At 40.5% G+C, this 19,497-nt stretch overlaps 1 protein-coding gene across 4 annotated transcripts in view; it reads left to right on the forward strand.

Annotated features, from left to right (window-relative positions):
* Positions 1-19,497, forward strand: part of vgll4b (vestigial-like family member 4b) — a 144,438-nt gene that overhangs the window by 109,064 nt on the left and 15,877 nt on the right. For all 4 annotated transcript variants that reach the window (XM_063068171.1, XM_063068169.1, XM_063068170.1 and 1 more), the window contains one exon: positions 16,228-16,444. In XM_063068171.1, the coding sequence (XP_062924241.1) occupies positions 16,228-16,444 (217 nt within the window). The remainder of the gene's footprint in view (positions 1-16,227; positions 16,445-19,497) is intronic.

The raw sequence follows: 19,497 nt of genomic DNA on the forward strand, positions 1-19,497 counted from the left end.
CTCCTTGGGAAGAAGTAATCCTGCAGGATGACTTGGCAACGCTTTTCTTGAAAGTTGGTTAGTTTTATTTTACTTTCTTGAAACCTGGGACTTTCCTGATAATCTTAGATCTTCACCAGTCTTTACAAACCCTCTCTCGCTGTTCATATAACCAAGTTTTTCAACGTATTTCATTGACAGTGGTAGGCAAAAGCCAAGCAGGATCTGGTATGTAACATTGACTTCTGGGTCAGCTGAATGGATTGCTTCAGTCCCTCCATGAAATAAGTTCAGAGCACCAGTTTGTAATGCGATTTCTTGCTTGTGCCTCATTGGATACATGACCTGGAGAGTCTTGTGATGCTCCATTTTGTTTAATAAATAGCCATATCTGTTGTATGCCATGTGAACATGGTTCACAGTATTAAATCTGTAAGTGGGAGGCTGGAGAATCAATGGTAAAAACTTCAACCACACTTTTTTCCTGGACCGCCTCGGTCCAAATCATGGTGCCAGCAGGTCTGTGTCAGACTGTTGACGAGTTTTCAGCTTGCCTGTTCAGATGCTTGCTGTGTTCAAACTTGGCTAATGATGGTCAAAAGTAAAATTTGAAGTTCCATAAAGCTACGCCTTTGGTTGTATTTTCTGCATTAGCAATCATTGCAGTACAAGTAACTGGTAACTTATTTGACAATTTATAAATTGCCAAAGGCTGTAGGTCTGAAATGCGTCTGGCCTAGCATTCTTTGGTAGGAACCCCATTCTAATTAATATGCGTATGCTCTTCCTGTGCATTCATTTCTCAAGTTTAAGTATTCTAAGAGCTGTAGCTTTTCCTCTTAAAATGTTAAGAGGACCCAATGCAATTGCATTAGTGTCAGGTCTTCCCAATGCCAGTACAGGGGAAACGACTGAGGAAAGAAGTTTACATCAGTTCTAGGAATCTACACATTAATCAGATGTGGGATAAATTTATTCTAGAATCTGATCTGATTGATGTTTATGAATCTTTTCAGAACAGAAGTTTCCTCTGCCATTTCAAGCTATCAGTACATAAATCATGTTCTCTTGTTGCCAATTTCCTTCAGCTTTGGGCTGTTAACTGAGACTGACCCTGATGTTGTGAAGATATGTCCAATCGAATGCTGTTGAAATTACAGCTAGTATTCTCTTCATAGTTATTCCATGTGTAATGTTGCATCATCGTACTTTCTACGCTGCTGAAATATTGATGCATACTTTTCATTCCTCCAGGCTTGATTCTTCTGTACTTTCCATTCCGTGTCTCTCCTCTTATAGTGCTGTGTGTGTGTATAGAGACCCGTATCAAAATCAAGTTTATCACCTCGTATGTATCACGAAATTTGTTTCTTTTTGCGGCAGCAGTACCATGCAGTATATAAAATTCCTATAGTAAAAGTCTTAAGCACCCTAGCTATATATACATCTAAGACATTTGCACTTCTACAAAAACCAGATATTCAAATATTGCTGCTGACTTTCTAACCAATGTCAAATTCCTCTAATCACATTTTGCTCACTAAACTTAGCCATGCCCCAATTTAACATTTGCGATCTTTGTTTGAAACCTCCCCCCTCCCCCTGTGGCCATGGTCCCTGCTTCTGGATTCTAGTTTCTTGGGCTTTGACCATGCATTTGCAAGTACTATAATTACATTTGTGCACTTCTGTTGTTCCATCTCTCGAAGGTGGTACTCCTCTGTGTCTGCTGAGCATGGGAAATTGTATTTGGCCAAAATGCAAAAGATATATGAATTTTTTGACAGAAGAGGTTGATGAAGGGTTTGGAAATTGAGTTAAAATGTTTAGTCATTGAACACTTGAAAAAGCAACAAAAATGCTAAAGAATTAATATTCCTGACTTGTGTTACACAAATTTTGATTAGTGAAAAATTTTAGCATCCAAAATTTGCCGTCATCTTTTGAGATGATCATTGATATACAGCAAGTTACTAAGGGCATTGTGACAGTTTTTCTTTGTTCTAAATTTATTAAATTGAAGTGGATATGTGCATTTTGCTTTCTCCTCTCCCATGCAGAGCAGCGTAAAGCTGAAACAGACCTCACTTATTCCTGACTAGACAAATTGATCACAGCACATTGTCAGCAGAGGCGGTTTGCATTCCTGATCTCTACTCAGTTCATTCCATGCATTCCAATTCCAGCTAGAATGTGGCGTATAGTCTCGGAGCAAATACAGATCTCTAATGTTCACTTGGGCTGGATGAAAAGATTGTAACTTGTGGGTTTACAAGCTGTATTTTGGTTTAATGGCTTAATTGATGGTGCATGATTGGTGTTTTTTAAAAAAAAAATAGGTTGGTAACTGGTGAAGCAGAACTTCAGACCTGATGAATGTTTAGCCATGTAATAATTTGGCCAGGTTCCAAAGATGTGTTGTTAAACCGTCCAAGGGTTCTGCTGCTACTTGGAGATTTTGGAAGCTGTGCCAGATGATTTCTGATGTGATCTGAAGGATATCTGGATCCCTGAGGCCCCTGATACCTTTATTCATTTATGCTCAGACTTTAACCCTTGTATATTCCAGCCCTCTTCCCTTAACCATTTGTGATGACCCAATGCTCTGTATGCTGTTGTGATTGTGACAATGACTTGCCTATTTGTGTCTGTCTGTGTAGAGATATTGGTCAATGTTAAGGAGGAAACTAGGAAAATGGAGATGGGTGTTGCATTTGGTGGAGTGGGGTGATGATGGTTGGTGTCTGTAATCAGCTAGTTAGTGATTGACTTTTCTGTCTGAGAATCAATTTTTTTTTCATTTGTTTGATCCAAATTAAAGCAGCAAACTGAAAAAGAAAGGTGCGTATATTTGAAATTGTTTTGAAGGATGTAGACAACATAGCAATTGTGTAAATTTAAAAATTCCATTCACAGCAATTTGTTTCCTTTTACATTACATGTTGTATAGTAACACAACAATTTTTATTCATTAAAGCGGATGGTGACATAATGCAAAACGTTTGCTGGCACTGAAATGGAGAACAACAATGGAAGTTCACAATTGACTTGTTCACAGACAGGATGACGTCTCCATGCTGTTTAAAGTGTAGTTAACAATGCAGATTATATATGTAAGATTTTGGTCAGTCACGTGCCCAGTTCCTGAAATATCCTATTGAATGATTATTAAATTACAGACTTGGTAGATGCAGCACTGTGCAGCTGTTGTAGACACCCTAACATGTATGTGTATGTTTATGTAAATATGTGTACTATATTTGTCAATGTGGAGAGAGAGTTTGTAAATCTGGCGAAAGCGAAGGATGTTGGGAATGGCGAGGGTAGAATGTCGTGCGAGGGATGTGGGACAGGGAGCAGAGGGATGGGGAGGTAGTGGCTTAGGTGCAGACACACAGAGGCCAGAGACACAAGGCAAGGTCATTTGATTCCAAACTTAGTTTATTGGTCATTAGAGAATATCTTTCTGGCACTTCACACTCTCTCCCCTCTCCCTTCCCCTTTTCCCAACCATAATTCCCCTCTCCCTGCCTCCTTCCCACTCTCTTTCCCACTCTCAGTCCACAATATAAAGACCCGTATCAGAATTGGATTTATCATCACCAACGTATGTCAGGAAAATTTGATTTTTTCTTTGCAGCAGTACCGTGCAATACATAAAATTACTACAGGACTGCAAAAGTCTTAGGCACCCTAGCTATACAGATATATGCAGTACGTGCCTAAGATTACTCTTGTGGAGGACTGTATTAGTTGTATGCGAGTAGCTAACTTGATTTATTGACTCTCCCAATTCATTTTTGGCATTTGCAATTTCCATTTTTCATCCAGAAATGCATGGTGGTAGGAGTGATATTAAACATTGGAAATGTCCAGTGCCAGTGTACACAGAGCCACAAAAGCTGTTTGTAATCCACTCTTTCCCACTAGGTCATTTAGCTCTGAGCTACTGGCAACACTTTCAAAATGGTTTTGCTAGAAAGGTTGACCAACAAAAAATTGTGGTAAATAATGGCGTGAAGGAGAACGTTCTTGTGTCCCGCCCTGCTGCACAACCACTCCTCCCACCACACCATCCAAATAAGTAGAAACCTCATGGTGAAATGGCTGACTGTTGGTGTTAGTAAGTAAAATAGATTTTTAAAAGATGAATTTGTGGCAACTTGTGTTCTTTAGGGTCAGAATTTCCATTTGAGTGGTAGTCATCCAGCACATGATTTAAATCCTCTGGCCCACAATGTTCACACCAACCAGCAATACTGATCCCATTAACTAATACTTAGTCCGTAGCCTTCTAGGCCTTGTCATATCAGTTGCTCATCCAGAAGCTATTAAGATATCAATATTTTAATAGTATTGGGATGAGCAGTTGAATCCATTTGACTGGGTGGGGAAAGTATCTTCCGTATCCTTTTAAATATGCTACCCTTAAACCTGTACCCTCTAGTTTTAGAAATCTCAGCTTTGGGGAAATGATTCTTGCTCTGTATTCAACTTGCATCCTTCGTATACCTCGGCCACCTCCTAACCATCTCCTCAAAGTTGAAATGCTCCAGGTAACATCCTGGTTGAATCTCTGCTTTTTGTAGTGTTGTCATGTATTTCCTCAACTGTGCAACTAGAACTGCATGCAGAATGCCAGCTGTAGCCTAAACAGTGTTTCATATAGTTGTAATCTCCCTGCCTTTGGATTCTGCGCCTGGCTAATGAAGGCAGACATCTTTGTTGCTTTCGTGACCTATTTACCTGTGCTGCCATCTTCAGGAGTCCTTAAACTTGTACAACCGTCCCTTGTTCCTTTATACTCCCTGGGGTCCTACCATTCATTGGTTAAAGTATGAGCCACAGACTTCAACATTATGTAAAGTTTTTTTTGCAATATGTGCTGCTTTTGTGTCTGACTATTTATCACTTGATAAGCACTCTTAACAGCAGAAATTGCACGTGGACTTGTGGGATAATATTTTGTGGAATCGGCTAATTGGAATTCAACCTAACCAAGTTTCTTCACAAACCTGGGTCATTGTGAAGAATTGGAGCTTGTTTGTCAAAGGAGTATAAACTAGCGTTATTTCAGAAGGAAGCTGAATCTTCTTTAGTGTGGTTTGTGAGGTATGCTTCTTCACAGTGTCAGCTAAAACAATGTCTTGCATCAGAGTGACAGTCACGTTCAAATTTCTGTATTTAAGATAAAAGGAAGCAGGAACAGCTCTTGGCAATTTAATGCCAGTAAGACGGATGGTATATAATTACCTCCAGAGTTCTTTCATGACTCGAGGCCTGGTAAGCTTCTGCAGAGAACAGCTTTCAGAGAAAGTTCTGGCTTTTGTAAGACATCTTGGCCATGTAATGAAACTGGTCTGTGTAAGCTAAATGTAAATTTGTGGATGTTATCCAAAACCTGCAGAAAGCTCATACTGTCGTCTTGATTCAGATGAAGGAAAGAAAGTAAAAACGTAGCTCTCAAAACACTGCTTTTATGCAATTAATTGCTGCTAAGAATTGTCCTTGTTTTGTCCTTGTTGCACTTGACCCACTTCAGTTTATTACACATGTAACAAGGTTAAAGAGATGCTTCAGTTCATTTGATCTTCCCCTTCCTGAATGCCATCTCCATACTGCTGTAGTTACCTGTTCGGAATTGTCTTGTTTACAAATGGAAAGCCAAGGGAGGAAGCTTTCTTTTCAAGAAAGATTCATTATCTTTCTTTTAAAGAAAATTATAGATGTTCCAAGCTGCTCTTAAATCCTGAATTCCTGCTGTGTCATTTGGGTTATTTCTCTATGCTTGTTGCTGCTCTATAAATGCCTGTTTCAATATTTTCCAACATAATTTACCCACTGATGGGAAATCCTCTGAGATATTGCTCTTTTTAGTTGTGAAAAGTGTGTTTTCATTGGTCAGTACTCATGTTTGACCTAGTTGTGTTTCTTTTGCTGCCTTTTGAGACCAGATGGTTCCAACCCATCATGAGAACTAAATCAGAATCAGGTTACTATCATTGTCCTATGCCATGAAATGTGTTACTTTACAGCAGTAGGACGGTGCAAAATATGAGAATTGCTTTAAGGTATAATACCAAAAGCTGACTACCGAGGTAGTGTTCGGGGACTATTCAGAAATCTGGCGGAGGAGAAGCTGTTCTTCGAACTCAATATTTTATCAAATAGCATTCATAATTCGCCATCCCTAAATTAAACTTTCCCATACCATCTGCTCCTATCCCTGTCCAAGGCTATGGTAAAGATCAGTGTTGTTGTTCACTGTCTCCAAAATGTTCACCCACCAGGAGGTCAGACTAGACCCTGTATCTGGTAATAGGCAATAAAACTGATCCCATGTCAACACTCCTTCCTGGACACACCAATTTCTGCCCCATATAAATCTGGCAGACCGAGGTACTAGTTAATATTAGGGAAGTTGATGTCACCCACGATAATACTTTGATTTTGCGCCTTTCTAAACTTTCCCTCTTGATCTGCTTCTTAGTGCCTTTGTGCTATGGGGGGGGCGGGGAGTTGGAGGGAGGGGTGCATGTAGAATGCTCCCAATAGCGATTTATCTCCCTTGTTTTCTGACTTCCACCCACACTTGACTCAGTAGACCGTCTGTCCATGACATCCTTCAGCTTTGCAGCTGTGGGGGAATCTAGGACCAGAGGGCACAGCCTCGGAATAGAGAGATGTCCTTTTGAAATGGAGATGAGGAGAAACTACTTTAGCCAGAGAGTGGTGAATCTGTGAAACTTGTTGTCCCCAACAGGTTTGGAGGCCAAGTTATTTGGTATATTTAAGGCAGGGGTCGATAGATTCTTGTTTAGTCTGGGCATGAAGGGTTACAGGGACAAGGTAGGAGATTGTGCTTGAGAGGGTAATGGATCTAACATGATGAAATGCTGGAGCAAACCTGGTAGACCATATTTTGTCTCCTCTATCTTATGGTCTTGTACAATCCCTGATTAGCAATGCTACACTCCTACCTGTTTTACCTTCCTCTCCTGACCCTTTTGAAACATCAGACCCTTGGAACATCCATTCTTGCCCTTGTGGTGGCAGAGTCTCTAGTGGCAATAATAATAACAACTGCAGCATTTTTTTTGTTTGATTTGAACTCCTTTGTAATAGTTGTGGGGAAAAAAGTGAAGTATTAGAAAGATTTCTCTTTTTTCAAACTCCAAGTTACTTTCATTTCAGAGTATGCAGTTTAGTTGCATAATGGAGTATCTGCTGATAAGCCAAATCTATTTGTAATTTAGTCTTTGGGTCCCTTCAGGCTTTACGATTACTGTAAATTTAGCTTCATTACTGCTCTGAAGTCATGTTTTTTGTTTAAAATGCATACCTACTGGTATGAGTTTATTTCAAAAGTGGGGAGGGGGATTAGTGCTTTTTCTGCTGCTTGTGCAAAGGGAGGGGTCTTCGGGGCTTTGTTTATATCATTCATTCTGTGGGGTTTCTTGTTTTGTGGATGTCTGTGACGAGTATGAATTTCAGGTTGTATACTGTATACATTCTCTGATACTATATGAACTTTTGTAAGTGCAGTAGAAAGAAAACTTGACTTGCATTACCAATTTGGCATGATTTCAACTCTCTGCAGTTGGTGGCACAAAGAAGAACATGTTGCACTCTGCAAGTGAAAACAGGCGGTTACTAAAAGGACATCAATGGTCCATTAAGTGCAGCTCAGCAAAATTGAGCAATTTTGTACAAATGAAACTCAAGTTCTTTGCTTACTGTTCGGAGACTCTATAGATAAATATAGAATGATGAGAGATGTTGATAGAATGGACGGTCGGTACCTTTTTCCCAGCGCAGTAGTGGGCAATACCAGAGAGCATAATTCTAGGGTGACTGGAGGAACGTTCAGGGGGAATGTTAGAAGTAAGTACAGAGAGGGTGATAAATGCATGGAATACACTGCCAGGGGTGGTGATAGAATAAGATACACTGGGGACATTTAAGAGATGCTTAGCTGGGCACCTGGATGAAAGAATAATTGAAGGCTGTGGGAGGGGAGTGTTTTTGAATGTGGAGTAGGTTGAAAGATCAGCATCATATTGTAGCTGAATGGCCTGTATTGTTCTACCATTATACAAGTGGCTGAGTTAACTTTCTGAGCTGATCTCTCAGAATGCAGAGAGACAACCCGACATCGATCTTTCCCACTTCTCTCCCACTTTTCTGCTTGTCCCTTTTCATGAGTGAAGTGTCTGAATTGCTAGTAACTTCAGCTATGTGAGTTCACCGTATTTCACATGAATCCTGGCAGTGACAGATAAGGCAAAGAAAGCATACCTTATCGAATCACCTGAAGTTTAAAATGTTCTCTTTGGAGTACAGATCACACTAATGTAATTGAAGCTACCAAATCCTGTCCGATGCAGCTGCCTTCTGAAACAGAGCAGTTGGCACATTGCAGGTGAGAGTTTCTGTGGTAGACTATCACGTCATATACTTATGAGCTGTTTGGGAATTCGAGGAGGACAAAGGGGAGGAAACCACTTTGATCTAATTTTTCAAATCATTAATTTAGTGATCTGCTCTTATCTCCCTTTTTTTGTGGTCACTTAAGTTGATATATTAAATGGTACCCAGTGGTCATTCAGACTACCCCGCAAGAAATGCGTCAAGGACAGGAACTTGGACAGATCTTCAGGCTCAAGGGATGAATTGGTTCTATTCCAGTTTTGTGGTTTCTGGGTAGCTGCTGCAGACAATATGGGTTCTGCAAGCTTACACTGGCAATGGGGCAGGTGGGTGGTTAAAAAGGTGACCAAATTTTTTGGACCATTTTACACTATTCTTTAGTGCACTTAAGAATATCAGGATTCCCAACGTTCTGAATTCTTGTTCTTCATTTTGAGTGGCTGTGGGCCAGGGTTAAGGATTCCCATGACCTGGTGTAGAATGTATGTTTTTTAAATTTTGAAAACGCTCCTGTATTATTTCCTCTGTGCACCTGGTAATTTTTTGCCATGATGTAGTGGCTATTTGGGGGATTGGAGTCAGGCTTGCTCATAACGTGGCTCGCCCGCTGTAGTTGACCATGCATAATCGGTGCTTAGTGCTGACATGCTGGCCTGGGAAGAGAGGTTGACGGCTGTTTACATATCCTGCTAGGAGACATGGAGGATTGAACCGAGGTGATGCCAGTGGTATCTCCTTGTGCTTACTGTGCGTGGTCCATTGTCCAGGGAGGCAGGGATCACTTCTGCGGGGCAGAGTTAGTGGTAGTGTTAGGATTGAAGTCCTCAAATGACGGAAGGGTGTGCTGTTCAATAATGAATTTCTACCTTCATTGAGAGGTGGCTCGTGGGACGCAGAGCTACTCGGAGGTGTTGCCGTCCAACCTGTGCCACTGCCAGTATAGAATCAAGGTCACCCTGGTCTCAAGTCCTCAAACCGCATTATGCAGATGCACATGCATACTTTTTGTGTGGGGGGGGGGAGAGACACACAATACAAGTCATGATCTAGTTTACTGAAGTGTGGGAGAGAGGAGACTTGTTTCACATCTGCAAATGGCGGTATTTTGCCAACATGTCCCCACTGTACAACGCAGCACAACAATTCTCCTGGAAGTCCTAGCTACCTTGGCACTGCACAAATAAAAATTCAGTTTAGTTGTTACTCCTCACGAGCATTATACCCATTTGGGGCTGGAACAATCTTCCCTTTCACAAGCACGAATGAGATTTAAACCCCGCCCCACCCACCCCTTCCCAAGTTATACTTTTCAATTCCCTTTAACATTTGGAGCCATAGTAAAATGATATTTTTAAAAAATCAAGGGGAACGTGGGAAACTTCACTCAGAGGGTTGTAAGAGTGTGGAACAAGCTGGATGTTAACGTTTAAGAGATGGTTGAGGCATGGAAACCTGCCTCCCAGGTCAATGGAAGTTTGCAGTTTAAATGGTTTGGCACAGAGTAGATGGGCCAAAGGGCCAGTTTCTGTGCTGTACTCTTCTATGTAAGCCAACTTTTAATTCAATGCATGCATGAAAGATTCCATGTGTCACAACTAACTGGGTAACATGAGAATTTGACTCTTTCTGGCAGGTCTTTACTTAAGAAAGTTTCCCTGCTCTTCCTCATTTTGCCCATCCCCAACAGATTCTGAGAATTTTGTGCTGTTAGCAGAATGCTTTCAATCGCATTTTCCAGATCCCTTGACAAAAGGAAAACACTTTGGTGAATGAGGATGTATCTGGGACTTGAATTGTACTTTTTAAAAACATTAGCAAGGTGTTTAAGATGACCCATGCAGTGTGGATTTCTTGTTTGTTGGCTGGGGCCATTTTCTCATTTTCACAGTTCAGCTGAAAACAAAGACTCCCTTATCCTTTCACTGAGTACAAGCACTGACATCAGCCTTCCCCAGCAGGCAAGCATTCTGCATTAAAAGTCTATATGAGAGTTGGCAAACTTGACAGAAATCTTCTCTCATGACATTTTATTGATCATTTGCTTCATATTCCTGTTATAAAATGCCGGGCAATAATTGTTGACAATGTTGAAAATTATTAACATGCATCCGACCCCCTAAAATGTCCTGGTTTTCTTTCATTAAATTCATTTTCACTAGCATAGACTTTTCTGACTAGATATCACAATATTGTGTTGTGAATTACTTTATTTGAATTTAGTGTAGTTCAGAGGAAATTAGGAAAATGTGTTCTGCATAGATTCCCTGTGCAGTCGCAAGGGACTTTTATGTTGAAATGGCTTTAGCCTACTCAGCTTTTCATAAGACAGCCTGCCAAGATCCAGGGGCCCAGGACTTTCTTGTGGGAGGACATTGGCTGCCTTCATACTTTTTGACAATGATTAAAGTGAGGTTAGTACCAAAACCTTCCATTCTATTTTTTTTTAAAAAACAGATGGTAGTTCCATGTTCAGCTGCAATTAATTTTGAAGTTTGAGTCAGTGTGTTCTATATAAGTAAAAAAAAAATTATTTGTTCAGCTGTGAACACCAATCTCTGCTATATCATTAGATCACAAGCACTAGTGATTGGTGAAGATGCTGTTCTGGCTTCAGATACTAAAACACTAAGTTTGACTAACTGGAAGCTGCATTTCACCTGGAACCACAATTTTCTTTTGTAGAAAGATACCAATTAAGCATCATCAAAGAATCTTAGGATAGTGCACTAATTTAGAAGAGTGTGTGTGTATGCGCACACTATATGCACAGATGCAAATGTCAATATATTTATTTCTTTCATTAAAGAAAGCAATCTGATGTGTAACCACCTAGTTAACATTTTTAGTAAGTTGTGGGCAGTTAGAAAATGTGCATTTTAGATCTGATAGTTTAATTTGTAATTAACAAATTAACACTTTGAAGTCCTAGTACAGAAATTGCTGACGAAGGCTCTTTCCTTTGTATGCATAGCCTCTGTAATGGTGCAGAGTACGATCCCTAACTGGGCCCCTTTTAGAGTCTGGCAGATTTATCGGACTGCTGTGTGAGAGAATACTGTACAAAGCAAAAACTAGCAGATGCAGCACTATTTATATATCTCGCTTTTTCAGAAACGAGTCACAACTTAATAGCAGGGTTTTGTTTTAATGGTGTTTGTTTTTGCAAATTGGAGTATTTCATTTAAAGAGAAAACTACTACATTTTCATTATATGGATAATATGATCATACTTCTTGGACAATACCACATGGGATTGGCGTAAAGTGCAACTTTGGGCACATATGCTGTGATGTACATCTTAACTAATGTGCAAAAGTTAAAATTTGGTGTATGTAGATATTCTATGCCAAGAGATTAATTTATTCTGTCAGTTTGAGTTGTTGTAGAGACAACCTCCAAAACAAAAACTTGTCTCTCCTCTCCAAGGACATTAAAATGTTACATTGAGAGTTTCCAACCAGATTGAGTGTGAAAGAGTAATCAAGGAGCTTTAAGATGGACCTGTATTTTTTTTCTCTCCATAACTATTGTGATAAATTTCTAATTGGTATATTGTATCATCATCTATATCGTTATGTGCTGTGTTGTATAATGTAGGCAGTCGTGGTCTTTTTAGGACCATGATTGTTCTTGGCAAATTTTCCTACAGAAGTGTCGTTGCCTTCTGGACAGTGTCTTTACAAGACGGGTGACCCCAGGCATTATCAATACTCTTCAGAGATTATCTGCCTGGCGTCAGTGGTGGCAGAGCCAGGACTTGTGATGTGCACCAGCTGCTCAGGCGAACATCCGCCACCTGCTCCCATGGCTTCAAGTGATCCTGATCAGAGGGCCAACCAGGTGCTACACCTTGCCCAAGGGGGACCTGCAGGCTAGTGGAGGAAAGAAGCGCCTTACACCTCCTTTAGTAGAGACATATCTCCACCCTGCCACCCATGGTATTTGTATAGCTGCTTTCTCCTTTTTTTTTCCCCATATATTTTTGCAGGAGGTCATTTGGCCTCGAGTATATGGACCAGTCTTAACAATCTATGTTATTCCTCCACTCATTTCACTGCAATTTATTTTATCTCAAATACTTGTTAATGACTTCCTAATTCTCTCTGCACCCACCTGCTGTGTTGCCAGTTAACTCAGCAATGACAAGTGTTTGGACTGTGGGAGGAAACCGCTATGGTCACAAGGAGAGGGTGCCTACTCTCCACACAACAGCAGAAGCCAGAACTGAACCTGGACTTGGGTTACAGGAGATGAGGCAGCTGCACTACCTGCCACAAAGCTGTAGATTAAAAGATTTGAAGTTTGAATTGTACAGGTTGATATTCCCATAATTCATTGGCTGTGAAATATTTTTGTGACTTTTTTATTGTACGGTCAGGGAGGAGCTGTAAGTGTAAATTAGGAGGTGGAGGTTGAGACATTGAGGTCAAGAAGTTTCTTTAGCCAGAGAGTGGTGAATCTGTGGAATTCATTGGCATGGGCTTTTGTGGAGGTCAAATCATTGAATATGATTAAGACAGAGGTTGATAGACTTTTGATTAGTTAGGACATGAAGGGGTATGGGGAGAAGGCAGGAGATCGGGGCCAAAAGGGGAAAATGGATCAACCACGGTGAAATGGCGGTGCAGGCTCAATGGGCCAAATGGCCCAATTCTGCTCCTACATCTTAATGCCTTAAGATGAAAGAATGAAGCAAAGAAAGCCCATTGCTGGAGGAATGCAGCATTTAAAGCAGCATCAATGGAGAGAAATGGACAGTTGATGTTTTGGTTTGAGACCTTTCATCTGGACTTGAGAATAAAGTGGAGATAGTCAGTGTAGAGAGGCAACAGCAAGAGGTAGATCAAGGAATGGCATTAGGAAGCTTGTTTTAGGATTGTTGTAGTCAATTTGAAATTCAATTAGTACTATTGCTTTTCCAGTATTAAAGAGCATCATTGCAGAGTCATAGAAAAGTACAGCAGAGAAACAGGCCCTTTGGCCCATCTAATCTGTGCCAGATCACGATTTAATAACGTTGTATACTGTGGAGTATCCTAGGTTTATGCTTATGAATGAAGCTGGTTTCTCAGCAACTTTGCCCAAGGTAATTTTTATTGCATTTTCATCTTAGTATTGTTCACATTTGTGAAGGGCAGTGTGATTTGGGAGATAATGTGATTGTTAAAGTGGTCAAAGGTGCTGGTCCAGTATGTAAATGGATGACTCCCATTCTGCCAAACCCCCTATAAATTTGTGAGCTGGCTTAGTGCTATTAATAATCCTTGCAGAACATGCAATTTGACTCTTTATTTCTTCTGCTTGTGAGAACTAAGATGATGAGTGGAAGGAAATGGGAAAACTTCTGCTCTGGAATACCATTAAAGCAGGAGGGGCATCCTGCAGGAAGGGAACAAAATTGGTGGGTGTAATTTTCAGGAAATACAGATTAACAGATATTAGTATCTATATTTTTACATGTAAAATAAATCACAGCTGCTTGGAGACTCTGTTACATCGTAAATTGCAAAAGTAAGGCTTGAAAATTTGAGTTGTAACCTCTTTATTACTGCTTTGAAGATGATTCTCAACCGCCACCTAATTTCTTTAGTATTGTTACCTTTTTAGTACTCTTTGATTTTTCTGGTTCACCGTGGAGACTGTTTGCCACTACTGCTGGATATGGGGGGGGGGGGGGGGTGAAAACATTTCTCTCTGGCTTCTTAAAAGCATGAGAGGAGGAGGAATCATTTGAATGCAGGTAATTTTTACATTGGGAAATATTAAGGTCAGCAAAAAGGAAGGAAGGATTTTACCGAGCAAGAGTACCAAGATCAATGCTTCACGCCCTTCAGTAATAACATATGCCATTTTTCTGCCTGTCATTTCCCTCGGCTTATTAAATTGTATGCTGTCTAGTTAAACTCTATTTTCTTCGGGGAAAATTGCTGTTAAGACAGTTGTAGCACATTACTACATCTTATTGAGTAGGAAGGTACGGGTTTGATTTGTACTACAGTTTAAATGCACCTCAATTCAACTGAGTAGATATTGCCCCAGCAAGTTAGGTAGTTTTCTGCCGTGCTTAAGGGTTAAGAGCTGGGCTTTCTCCGCATTCATATTTGTCTGTAAACCACACATCTTGTGTTCCTGTACCATACTTGTATTGACTACTTGTAACAAAAAAAAGTGGAAAAAAAAACCTTGGACAACAGAAAAAGAAGAAACTGATTTGTTTGCTGTTAAGTAAAAGCATATGGCTGTTGAAATGGCACATTTCAGTTTAATAAACAATGCTAGTGTTCTAATAATTGTTTATCAGTGCCAGCAGCTTTCCAAGTTTAACACTATGAACGCCTGCTTTATTTAGCAAGAGCCCATTTATCAAGAGAGATTGCAATGTTAAATTCAGTACATGATTGTAATTTATGGATAGAATGCACGTGGTAATGAATAAATAGTAGTTTACCCCTTTTATTAAACTTGCAGTCCAGCTGATTAATAACGTTGCGATCACATATATTTGATTCTCTCAATCACTGCATACTCAAAATGCTGGAGGAACTCGGAGATCAGGCAGCATCTATGGAAATGAATAAACAGTCTGCGTTTTGGGCCGAGACCATTCTTCAGGACTGGAAAGGAAGGGGAAAGATACTTGGATAAAAAAGTGGGGGGGGGGGTGGAGAAGGAGGCTAACTGGAAAGTGATGGCTGAAGCCAGGTGGGTGGGAAAGGTCAGGGGCTGGAGATGAAGGAATCTGATGGGAGAGGAGAATGGACCATAAGGGAAGGAGAGGACCCAGGGAGAAGTAAAAGGCAAGTGAGATCTGGTTAAAGGCCAGAGTGGGGAATTGGGGGGGTTGGAGTTGGAGGGATTTTTTTCCCCCTGTTTTCCATCTCTCACCTTTATCATCCCCTCCACTGAGAAAACTATAACAGAGGGTTTGGTATTTAGCATTAACGGGTTCAGTCCATCTCTTCATTGTGAAGCTTAGGAGCATTGTGGCTAGAGTCCAATATGAGGGCGTAATAAATGGGGAGGAATGATTTGGGAATGTGCTTTGTTACTGATAAAAGTGCACTCCAGCAGATGAAAAGATTGGGAGTCAATTCTAATTGCTTGTGCAACCTTTGCGTTCATGTTGCCAAAACTGATTGATGCAGCTTGGAGTAAGCCAACTAGTGTTTTTAAATAGGTGACAGTGACCCATGAATTGTAGTTGTTATCAATATATTTGTTCTCATTTATGTTATGTAAGATCACTTGTTTGGCAGTAATTCAGAAAAATTATTGCTAGTATGCAATACTGTGACATTCCGAGATTATAATTGGAATCCAGAAATTGCTGCTTTCAGATATTTATAAGAACATCCCCATTAACAATGTATATTAAGAATCTGAATGGGCAAATTGAAGTATGATTTCAAATTTTCCAAGCCATTAAGTGCCTTGGTATAATTGTGATAAATGTTTCTCTAAATTGTGCAATTACAGAACTAGATTGAATAACATTTTGGGATGGGCTGTTAAATTATTTGTATGTAATCTACTCGTGTATTTCTATTATTATCAATTGTCCAATATTTTCCTGCTGATGCCTTAATTGTATAGTGAAGTAGTTTTTCCTGTTTCTTCCAGTCATCTCTCCCCTGCTTTCTCCCCTTACCCACGTCGTTTGTACCTTTAAACACATTGATCCAAATTGTTAATGATAGAAAAGTTTACGGTTCCATTTCATTTTGAGTATTGCCAGTTCACTCAATGCAAACAAGATGGTTATAGCTTGTTTTCTGATGGTGGTGTGTGTGGTGAATACTAACAGAAACCATTTTGCAGGGCCAAACCTGTCAATGGGGATTTGCGTAAAGATCAACACAGAGAGAGAAGCCGAAGCCCTATAGAACGTGTTGCAATCTCAGCCATGAACCATCTCAGCAATCATGCCTATGCTGGCATAGGACTACCAAGTATGTCAATGGAACAGCCTCTAGCACTGACCAAAAATAGCATGGATACAACTAGGACAGTCAGCATCGGTGTGGAACGACAGCAGGTATAAACACTGGTTTTTGTACTTAGCAAAATCTTTCACTACTGTTTTGAAGCTTGTGCTTTAGAATGTTTTTTTCCCCTGTTGTAAGAATTGGCACATTTTCGCCACTGGCGAAGGTGGCTTTGGTGGGAGAATCTGAAAACTGAACTGCTGTTCACTGATCTATCCATTGTACGTGCATGGGTGATGTGATGTAAAATTAATTAACTGGTATTAATAATACTCACCTTTTTAACTATTTCTGTGCCCATCCAAGTTTTTCAGCAGTAGTGTACATTCCATCATTTGGCCCTCGTGTTGCAGCACAGCCAAAAAGAAACCTGCCAGGTCTGGAGACGTCAGCAATACCTAAGTGTTGGTTTTGTTGGCAACAGTCTCATCTCCTTGTTGAGTGAACTGTGCGTTCAAGTCACATTGCCAGGGCATGAGCAAAGCTGATGCTTTCGGGTGTGTTTGTAGGCAGAGGTGTCTTCGGTTGAATGGGATTTTAAGCTGAGGTATGCTGCAATTCTGTTAATATAAATTTTTAAAACCTGATTATTCACTCTTGGATGGAACTTGGTGTCTTTATTCTGCTCATTGTGAACTGTTAGCTGTTTAAAATTCCCTCTAAAATCACCTATAACTGCTTTAAGTTGCTCTTTAGTAACATCGAGTTCTGTGAAAGGTAGATAAATTCAGATTAATTCTTAGTTTCTGGCAATCAGTGCACACTTTACACCAAGGGAAATGGCACTAAAATATTAAAAAGTGGAATAAGTATGGCACTGCTTCAGCACCTGCAAAATGTTACAAGTATATTGGAACTTGTATTGACTTGATATGGGATTATCTAGAGCAGGGTCCCCAACCTGATATCCGTGGACACCTTGCTTAATGGTATTGGTCCAATGCAATAAAAAGGTCAGGAACCCAAGCTCTAGGCAATAGTCCTATCCTATTCAACCTTATTCTGACAAGGACGAGTACAATACTATGAGCAACACACACAAAATGCTGGACGAACTCTCTAAATCAGGCAGCATATATGAAAGGGAATGAAGAGTTGACATTTTGGGCCTAGACAATTCATCAGGATTGGAACAGAAGGGGGAAGAAGCCGGAATAAGAAGGTGGGGGGAGGGTGGTAAGTAATACCAGCTGGCAGGTGATGGGTGAACCCAGGTGAGGGGGAAGGTGGATGGGTGGGGGAGAGAGGATGATGTAAAAAGCTGGGAGGTGATAGGCTGAAGAGGTGAAGGAATCTGATTGGAGAGTTTGGAGGACCATGGAAGAAGGGGAAGGAGGATGGCCGTCGGAGGGAGGTGATGGGCAGGGAAGGAGAGAAAGGGTGAGAAGAAAACCAGGATGGGGAATAGAAAAGAGGAGGAAGAGAGGTTTATAGACTTAGATTAGGGGGAGTTGCTTTGTTGAGCACCATTGCTGCATCAACCACAAAAGGTGGGATTTCACAGTGGCACCCATTTCAATTCAAATTTTCATTCCTGTTATCTGTCCAAAATGTCAGTGTTTACCTGTTTATAAGCAAAGACTTGCTGTATTTGAGTTCATTGGAGCTCTAGTATAAACACTGCCTGCTCTGAGCACTATTCACCATTATATTCAACTACATAAAGCACATGACAAATTGTATTTAAATTGGCCACTAATGCAGCCCCTCCCCTAAGCAAAATAATTTTCTGAGCACAGCTAAACTAGGGGACAATACTTGATTAGTTTTCCAAAACGCATTGAAGATTAAGGGAATGCAGCAAGATCAGGGCTGTCATCGAAATAGGCCTGTGGTCTCCAGAGGACCTAAATGATCCAATGGCAGTCGATAGAAAGGAGGTAGTTAGCATTTATCTCGGCCAGTGTTACTCATCCCACTGGCTGCGAATGAAATGTTGTTCCAAACCAGGAGTCTGCTCCACTATGTGCCCAACTTATGATGGGGTTGCTTGAATCAAGAACACCAATTGAAACTTGATTCTTACCTTGGATTCAGCAACGTTACTTTCTGATCCTGCAGTTAGTTATGCTAGGTAGTAACTCAGTTTTTTTTAAGGGATTGATCGTAAGTCATGAAGTGGAAGATGCCTGCCCCGTCCCTCTACTCTTCCTTCACAGGAGAGCTCTTTCAAGAATGCAAGGATAGTCTTAATACCTACCGTTGCCATGTTAGTGATTAGCAGAGCTGAAGATTCCCAAGTGAGGTAGGCTCTTTGCTGATATTTCTGGGCTGGAATCCTTCAACAGGCATTAGGGGCTTTTTTTCAAGTAACTGCCCAAGCCCCCTCAATCACTCAGTGGGATCAGTGCCCGGATAAACCGGATGCACCTTTGTAAATTGTTACACTTTGCACTCGTGAGGTGTATACCATACTTCACTCACCTACATGCATACAAGGTAAACTTCCCAGTATTGCAGCACTGGTAATACTTTGTGCTGAGAATTATTCTGAGGTCATGAAAGGTGCAATTTAAATGCAAGCTTGATACGTTCACATTCTGGCTTTCCAAGGACTTGAAAGAAAATGTATAAACTACAAAGGGAGTGTAGGGACGAAGGGCCAGGGTAAGTGCCTTAAATGCTCCAGCTGGAAATTTGGGGAATTTTATGAAGCTAATTAGATCACTTGCTATGTTCTGGAATTCCATTTGCTTAGTGTTTGCGAGGAAAAGAATCTACACGGATCTAGTTCAGACTGATAAAATGCTGCTTGAAGGTACTTGAAGGTGTTCAGTTTGAGGGTTTCCTGAATTTCTTCTTTCCAAGCCTCCAAGATGGTCTCTTACCTGAAGTGGGGGAGGAAGAGTGTAACTGGACTTGGTATATAGGGTGTTTCTTGAGAAGAAAAATCTTGCATTTATGTCCATCCTCTGTATGTTCAAGAATACTTTTACAAGTACTGATTACTTTGAGTGCAGCCATTGTTTGGTTGGTCAATACTGTGGATAATTTTGCACATGACAGCGATTCACATAAAAATAACTCCTGTGCTGTTAATTGAAAGTTAGGAAAGTGGATTTTTTTTTGATTCTGTTATAATGGGGACTGCTGTTTCATCTGA

Source organism: Mobula hypostoma, chromosome 15, assembly GCF_963921235.1.
Source record: "Mobula hypostoma chromosome 15, sMobHyp1.1, whole genome shotgun sequence".
NCBI lineage: Eukaryota > Metazoa > Chordata > Chondrichthyes > Myliobatiformes > Myliobatidae > Mobula > Mobula hypostoma.